Source organism: Nilaparvata lugens, chromosome 2, assembly GCF_014356525.2.
Source record: "Nilaparvata lugens isolate BPH chromosome 2, ASM1435652v1, whole genome shotgun sequence".
Classification (NCBI taxonomy): domain Eukaryota; kingdom Metazoa; phylum Arthropoda; class Insecta; order Hemiptera; family Delphacidae; genus Nilaparvata; species Nilaparvata lugens.
Genome location: NC_052505.1, coordinates 94337117 through 94345776, shown reverse-complemented (window position 1 = coordinate 94345776; position 8660 = coordinate 94337117). Strand labels below are relative to the sequence as shown.

The window sequence follows — 8660 nt, the reverse complement described above, 5'->3', positions numbered from 1 at the left end:
TGGAGTGGGGGAACTGCAGTCGTGACGTAGGCTGTAGTACAGAGTAGGCAGAATATCGCATTCTTGAAAATCATACGGTGACGTATAGTCAATTATATAACACAAACATTTCCAGTAGCTCAGACGTGATGGTGCGTCATTCGTGAATTTCCTATCTCATACGTGTATAAGCCAATTCTCGCCTTTATTATATCATGGATAACTCTTATTCACTTCTTATAATATTCTATAATCTTCTATTCACTTCTATCTAATAACTTCTCACGGTCTATTTACTTTTCGATACCTTTTCACCTTCTCAAGGATTGAAGGTTTCCTAGTACTGGATATCCATAGTTGAAAAACCCTTCAATCTTCCACCCCTTTTTTTGCACCTTTCTTTTTATTTGTTATAATGTTTATTGTTGTTGTTTGCATGTATTCTTTTTGCTAATCTCTGTATCAAACTTGTATGTGTGTGTGTAAATAAATTGAATTGAATTTCTTTGATAATCATCCATCAAAACGTGTACATAATATCCACATATAAGTAATGAATGATACCTTTTTCAGACTTTGGATGGCCTGATGGATATTGGAAAAAACGCGCCCAGTATTGCCATATTTTATAATCCAGAAACTCATTTACTCATGGCTGCTAGTGTTAAAATTGCTCTCATCACGTGTTTGAGAGTTATCAATGAAATTTACACAGATGGGTTCACGCATTCGAAAACTGTTACGAAAGTACTATACAATCCTCTTTATAAAACGGTGGGTCTCAAAATATTTGAAGTAATTATTGATAAGATACAATATTTCAGATTGCATATTCTTCATAAATCTGTTAGTCATGAGAGAATAGATGGATGAATGGTTTATTATAATAGAGCGTTTTCAACCAGAGTTTGAAATAAACTGGATATTTTGAACTGATGAGTCAATCAGGGAACTGTTATGACTTCAGTTACTGTTGTTGGTAAGATGTAGTGATATTAATTATTCACAATAAAATACTAGAATGTTGTCTTAATATATTACGAACTTATTGAAAAGTTACATATATGTTTCAACTTTTTTTTCAGTTTTTGTGTAGTTGAGAAGTTGATATTGTGGTAATTATTCATATTGAATGAAAAGACTAAGAAATTGTCAAAAAACCACTGATTTATTGATAATTAGAAAGACCGGTTTCGGTTATTACACCATTGTCAATCTCTGATAATCTCAGTTCATTAAAGATTGACAATGGTGTAATAACCGAAACCGGTCTTTCTAATAAATTATCAATAAATCAGTGTTTTTTGACAATTTCTTAGTCTTTTTCATTCAACATGTTTCAACACTGAAGATGACTCCAAAGGTGTTGAACGTGTATGTAATTTTTCAATTCTTTTTATCAAAATTGTTTATTACTATTGCCAATTTTGTTGTATTTTTTTTACAAAAATATTATTTGACTATATTATTATTATTTTAAAAATATTTTGACTGTTTTTAATTTTATTGTATTTTGACGTTTGTTACAATACTTTGTGTTTCATGACAATAAAGGATTATTGATTGATATTGATTGAAGAGATTCGTGATATTTCTAGACAACATTCCAGTATTTCATTATATTATCAGGTGTTTTGTAAGACAGGGGATGACAAGGAATGCAATCTACGCTGAAATAGAGAATCTCCAGTAAGTCTTCAATTTTTCCAATTTGTGAGTCAAATCATGAAGCTAAAAATGTCTCTCTCCCGAATTTCTATGAATGTTATGTATAAATAAGCAGTAACACATAATACAGTATTACTGTCTCTCTATTATGTTGAAATTATTCCACAATATAAAGATTCATTCGAATGAATTCTATCAAGAATTGAACTCATTTGACAAGCAAAACATAATGCAAGGATAAAACGACTTGAGGCAGTATGCAGATACTCGATTCAAACGGAGAAATGTCAGGTGTTTGTTTATTAACACCGTATGAAATACATTATGATAAATGCAACCATATTATGTACAAGAGAACGTGGTTCAGCGGTAAACGTCAGTTTAAACGGAGGTTAATCAGCACTTGGTTCGAAAGGAGAATGAAGCGCATTATAGAGAATGCGAACAAAAGAATCTCGTTGTATAGATAGATTAGAGTTTAATATAGAAGGTGCTTGCATGAGCTCAATTAAGACTATTCTAGTATCTTGATAATTATTATAGTGAGGGAGACTGTTGTCCGGTTTCACAAGATCGTTCAAGACATGTGATCATCGTCCATTCAAAGTTAGTAGACAGTCCGTCTACTTCTTGTCTAAATGGGTACCATTTACAAGTATGAAATATCGATAGTAACTATTGCCATAAAAATCATATTTTCCAGTATACTCGTTGTGAAGCGTAACTGAATTGACCATGTTCAAATGTGCTTGGTGAAACAGAACACTTGACTTCCCATTAGTAAGACACTAAAACTTTAGTATATTACCATAGATGAAGGATAGTAGGAGATACCCATGGTATAGGGGAATAAGTCTTATTTTGTATATTTTTTATATTAATTTTCATATTATTTTTGTCTCTGATTACCATAGATGAGGATAAGTAAGATATATTATATTAGTAAGTAAGATATATATAAGTAAGATATATACTATATTATTCTTGTCTCTGGTATTACTTCACTTTAATAAGGCACTTTCGCTTCAGATTTTGACAGTAAGCAAAGACTCGACGATAATCGCATGGGAGCCTTTTATTGGTCGATGCCTGTTTACAATAAACCACGCCCACACCAAAATGGAGCTGGGCGAGTCGAAGGATCTGCCAATCACAGCCGCCGAATTCGACCCTAGCAAGGTGCTTCTAATCACGGGCTCCAATGATGGAAGCATGAAAGTCTGGAATTTCAACGAGAAAAAATGTGTGCGCAATATGACCACTGGTGATGACAGGTTCGGAATCCACATAATTTGTCTATTCATAATGATTCTGTTTAAGCCTTGCGCACACTACTGCGATTATTTGTGCGTACCGCGCACACTACGGGAGCGGTATTATTTAACGGTTGATGCCGTCATGCGAATTGCAGTGGTAATGTCACGGTCTTGAAACCTTAACTTTCCACTTAAATTTCTTACTTTTTTCGACTTTCAAATTCCTGGATTTGTGATGTGTATAGTGAGGTACACGCTATAATGGTAGTGAAGGTGGAAAGGAGCAGCGTTGCCGATTCTCCGACTTGCCACTTCTTTTCAACGTTGCGGAGATAGGAAAGGATAGCGCTATCTGCTTCATCGAATGAAAGACAAGGATAGCAACACCATTGTCAAACAAATACTGCAATTATAATGTGGACCTTAATATACATCCCATTCTTCACAGTACCAATATCTTGAGAAATGATCAGAATAGCTATAATTTATTACACTATAGATATTTTTTGCTGAGGGTGATACCCACATGAGCTCCAGGATTGTGCGTGGGTAATGAGGCGGATGATGTTGAGATATGAGAGGACCTACAGTTTTAGTTGGGCTAAAAATTATGTTTTTCAACTCATGAATAATATTAAGAGGAGTTGGTTCAAGCGGTCACCCTTCCAACGGGAGTAGCAGGCGCATGATTCTTAACTTATCTAAGTGATAATTTATCAGCGCGACCACAGAGTCGCTTCCTATTGGATAGGTAGTACTTTCGTTTTACTTCTTTGAAGGATAAACATCTGTTTTCAATTATTAACACGTGTTTTTATGACAAATCTTACAAATAGATGCTAGTGATTTCTGATTCTATTTTGTATATTTTAAGTTCATTGTATAGCAATATCGATATGGTATGTATTGCTATTAATGATAATAAATGAATATGAACATGATTGGTTTGCAGTCGTGTGGTAGACATCCACTGGATCTCGAATCGTGTGCTGGTGATGACGTGGCACCACATCACCGAGTTCGTGTACCCAGAAGGCACAATTGTGGGCAAAACGTGGGAGGCCAAACACACCGACGACCTCACCGCCTGTGCAGTATGCCCGCACGCATTTGTCACCGGCACATTCAACGGAGAACTCATTTTCTGGCGACTCGAGACCGGACAATCGCTCAAGGGCTTCATTATTGTCGACCCTGAGAAGAGGTGAAATAAAGCACTTTTCTCATATTATATGTAGTTTAGTATTATCCCCATATTCTCATATTCGTTGTTAATTGATAGAGTGGACATCTCTGTGGAGAACTCATTTTCTGGCGACTCGAGACCGGGCAATCGCTCAAGGGCTTCATTATTGTCGACCCTGAGAAGAGGTGAAATAAAGCCTTTTTCTCATATTTTATGTAGTTAAGTATTATCCTCATATTCTTACATTCGTTGTTAATTGATAGAGTAGACATCTCTGTGGAGAACTCATTTTCTGGCGACTCGAGACCGGTCAAGGGCTTCATTATCGTTGACCCTGAGAAGAGGTAAGAATGAAGCCCTTATCCTACCAGTATCGGTGGAAATATAATATCTATGAGTTCCAATGGGAATATTCACACTGCTCGTTGAGTGACCGTCATAATTTTTTAAATTAGGTAGCCTTAAAAAAATATGATGTGAAAACGGGCCCCTTCAAAATAAGAGCTGCAACGTGCAGTACACATCTCATGAAAATAGGTCAAGGGCAGCAAAACTCTGCTGTACTATTGGCATAACAGATTACAAGGTCTTGAAACTTTTAGTTATCGCTTAGTTTTCTAATCGAAAAGTGTACTTCAAGTTAATCGTGATCCATAATATCATAGTAATTTGGTTTAAACATAAAACAAGAAACAATACATTTTTACATTTTACTTTTTCTCTCCTTCTTTCTCTTCTCAATCAATCAATCCTATTTATTCATCAAATGTACAAGTACATTGAATATTGTCACATACACATGTTGTCACATAAAACAGAGAAAATCAAAAGAACAAAACATCACACAAATACAGTCAATGTCAAAATAGCATAAAATTACTCCTGAACAAATTTCTGAAAGGAGTACAAAGACATTCCCACCAAATAGTCCTTCAGATGAGCTTTGAAACATCTTATATTTTTTATGGACTTCAAATTACTAGGCAGCATGCTAAAGTATCTATCACCCATATAAGCTGTCCTCTTTTTAAAGATTTCCAAGTTATGTCTTTGAACAATTCTTTCTGATCGTGTGTTATGACAATGTGATTTACAATTTCTCAGTTCAAATCAGTAGATTTTCTATAGTACATTATAACATCATTATATATTGCCGATAAATTGTTAATATGCCTAGCTGGGGGAAATATGTTTAACAGAGTCATTCCTTTTGATTTCATAATAATTCTTAGTGCTCGTTTTTGTTGAATTAGTATTTTATCGAGATTTATCTTGGAAGTGCTGCCGTAGATACATAGACCGTAAGCTATATTCGAATGTATCAATGCATGGTAAATGGCTACTAAAGCGTTGAGACCGCACACATTGGACTTTCGCCTAAGAGCATACAGGCCTGGGGATATTTGCTTAACCATATGACAGACGTGATTGTTCCATGACAGGTGTTCATCTATCACTAAATTCTATCACTATATACATCTCCTTCTTTTCCTCCATCTTCTTCATTCTTCTACTTCCTCTCTGTCTCTTGCTTCTTCTTCTACTTCCTCTCCGTCTCCTCCTGCATCTTCTACTACTACTTCTTCTTCTTCTTTTTTCTTCCTCTATTTTTCTTCTTATTATTTTTCTTTTACTTCTTCTTCTTTTTTTTCTTCTTCTTCTTCTTCTCTTCTTCTTCTCTTCTCCTTCTACACCTTCTCCTCATTCTTGTTGCAGGGTGAGCAAAGCAGTTTAGCGTGCTGCAATCGTGAACGTTAGCCTGCTTCTTCTTCTACTTCATCTCCTACTTATTCTACTTTCTCTCCGTTTCCTCCCGCTTTACTTCTTACTTCACAGCTAGTAAATAGTTTTCATTAAATGTAAAAAGGCCCAGAAGGTGACTTCGTTGCACGTATATTAAATGTGACCTTAGTTAAATGATGTCGTCTAACGAAACCAATGCCATACGATCCAATAAAGCGGTTAATCTCGGTTGAATTTAATAGACCAGGTCAAAGTGATTGAATTGTTGACTCATCAGATGCTGGATTCAAATTAATATTCTATAATTACATTGAAGTACTCAGTTATTGAAGCCTCAGACCAGAGAAAATAAAACAGTCTTAAGTATAATTGAAAGTTTCCTCTGTCCAAACTTATCAACCACTCACTTAGTGCATCGAATCCAAGTTGATGTGACAACTTTATTCCAATATTACAGTATTGAAAAAACACAGTTTTATTTTGTCACATTCACATTTATTAGACATTAATACAAAACTGCAGTTTCGTGCTGAAACCAAGACATCTCCAGCTGTAGTAGTGCAAGTTTCAGCACGAAACTGCAGTTCTGTATTGATGTCTAAAAAGATGTCTGTATGATGAGGATGTGAAAAATAAAACTGTGCTCTTTCAATAATGGAAAAATTCACATTATCAATTCTCATTCAACAAATTGTATCATTACAGTACGGTATTGTTTTGATGTAAGATGTAGGCTGATGTGAATTAATTTCGAAAAATATTCATTTCTTTCCCCAGCAAAGTGACCGAGTTATCACTGAAAACTATCAAATCGAGGAAAAGGAAGGATGTTGCAAGTGATACTCATTCCATTGTGTAAGTTGAGCCTCTCAAACTCTATTTTATTTATTCATTTATTTCTGTAGAATGAGCTCATTAGTGACTGTATCTTGATTACTAACTAATTAATGATTATTAATATTAATGTTGATATATTCACCAAAATACCCTTCTCAAATAACACAGTATTTTTCATATCAAACTAATTTGACGATTTCAATGTAGTAGTTTATCAAAGCATTCACAATTTTACACAAGTTTAATCAAACTGACAACACGAAATTATACTCATTATTAAAAGTCTCTGTTCAATAAAAAGCAAGTTGCCTACTCTGCTGAGTACTTTGCCTGCCATCTTCGGAGCAGAACGCGGCCAGGATTGGTTGAAATAATTGTTTTGTCACACAATACGGCGTCTACGAACCAATGAGATGACAGGGCGTGACTATATTCGTCTCTGATTGGTCAAAGTGTTGGTGCAGTTGAACTTTGTGGTACCCGTACAGTGCTCGACCGCTAGATAGCGTTGGACGTATACAGTATTTAAAAGTAGATTTTTGTCTCAAACTTCTTGGTTAATGATTGGTTTTATAAGCAAATACAATAGTGATTTTCAGTGAATATCATTTTTCCCTTGAAATACCTATTGAAAATTGCAATTAAACGATTGATAGAATCCTTTGTACGATAGCGATTTTTATGTAAATTTTATTATTTGCTCATGAAATATGCATTGGAAATAGTGTTTTTGATTTTGCAGTTTGAACACTGCGAATGTCACAGACAATGACTCCATTGATTCAGACATGACTGATAAGAGTCAGTCCGACTTAGAAGTGAATTATTGTAAGTATAGATTGCAATAACCAATAATAAAACACTGGAATATTGTCGAAAAATATCACAAATTTATTAAACAATTACATGCATGTTTCAACACCTATCCGAAGGCTATTATCAGAGACAAGAAATATAGTGCTTATATGCTTATCCTTTATCTATGCTATTATGCATGAATATCACTATACGTATGTCACTATAAGAACAGTATCTGAAAGCAATAACCTATTTCATCCAATTGAATTGATGAAGTTAACCCTTGTTACACCCTCAATTTAGAATAGATACTATCTATTACACAACCCCTTGTATACTTGAAATATGGCAACTATTAGAGAAATCATTAAGCAGGTCATACCTTCAATATACAAGTTTCTGAAACCATCAACATGATATGTTAATATTATTATTGAATGATATTATCATTGGGATGAATATCATAGTTTATCTGCTCAGAAAAATTCCTAGTATGATAAATGTACGTACAGTTCACTCACATTATTGTACTTTGTAAGTACACTTCTGAGTGACATTCCCATATGAAAAATTTATGGGAAAGGGAGAGTTAGAGCATAAATGTCCTGTTGTACCGTATCAATAATAGTATTTGAAGTATTTGAAATATACCTATTTAATGGTTGTGAGTGATGAAATATAGTGATAGCTCCAAGGAAAGTTTTGAAATGTTTTTCCTCCATTCAATGTTCATATATTCTCTATTCATTTATAGAATAGATACATTATCAAAATGTTAGGGAGAGGAAAATAAGGTAACCTTGTGCTATTCCTTTCCCAAATTTAGATAACACATAGACCAAAATAAATTGTCTTGTAGTTCTTCAATTCACACACTTTTCAGTCCTCAAATATTTTTACAAAGTAGATTTTCAAATTTAGATGTTTCAAAACTAAACACACAAGTAATATTTCATAATTAAAATAGGGAATATTCACACATATTTAGGATATAATTTGAAGAATTGCCGAAAAACAAACTTAATTCTAAAAGCATAGCTGATGTTAATATATAATTATTTAATATTGTTTTATTTGTATTATTAATTTAATAATCCTAAACAGAATAGAGACTTTGGATAGGCTTCAAATATTTTTCCCCCTTTTCAATGTTAATAATATAATATAATTAATTCAATATTGTTATAGTACTA

The 8660-nt window shown here is 33.9% G+C and overlaps 1 protein-coding gene across 1 annotated transcript in view; it reads left to right on the top strand.

The window, feature by feature from the left end:
• The window catches only part of LOC111047837 (WD repeat-containing protein on Y chromosome-like), a 29171-nt gene that overhangs the window by 7456 nt on the left and 13055 nt on the right, over positions 1 to 8660 (top strand). Inside the window, exons 2-6 of the mRNA XM_039420279.1 lie at positions 553 to 753; positions 2677 to 2921; positions 3856 to 4107; positions 6610 to 6687; positions 7412 to 7497. Of these exons, the coding sequence (XP_039276213.1) occupies positions 553 to 753; positions 2677 to 2921; positions 3856 to 4107; positions 6610 to 6687; positions 7412 to 7497 (862 nt within the window). The remainder of the gene's footprint in view (positions 1 to 552; positions 754 to 2676; positions 2922 to 3855; positions 4108 to 6609; positions 6688 to 7411; positions 7498 to 8660) is intronic.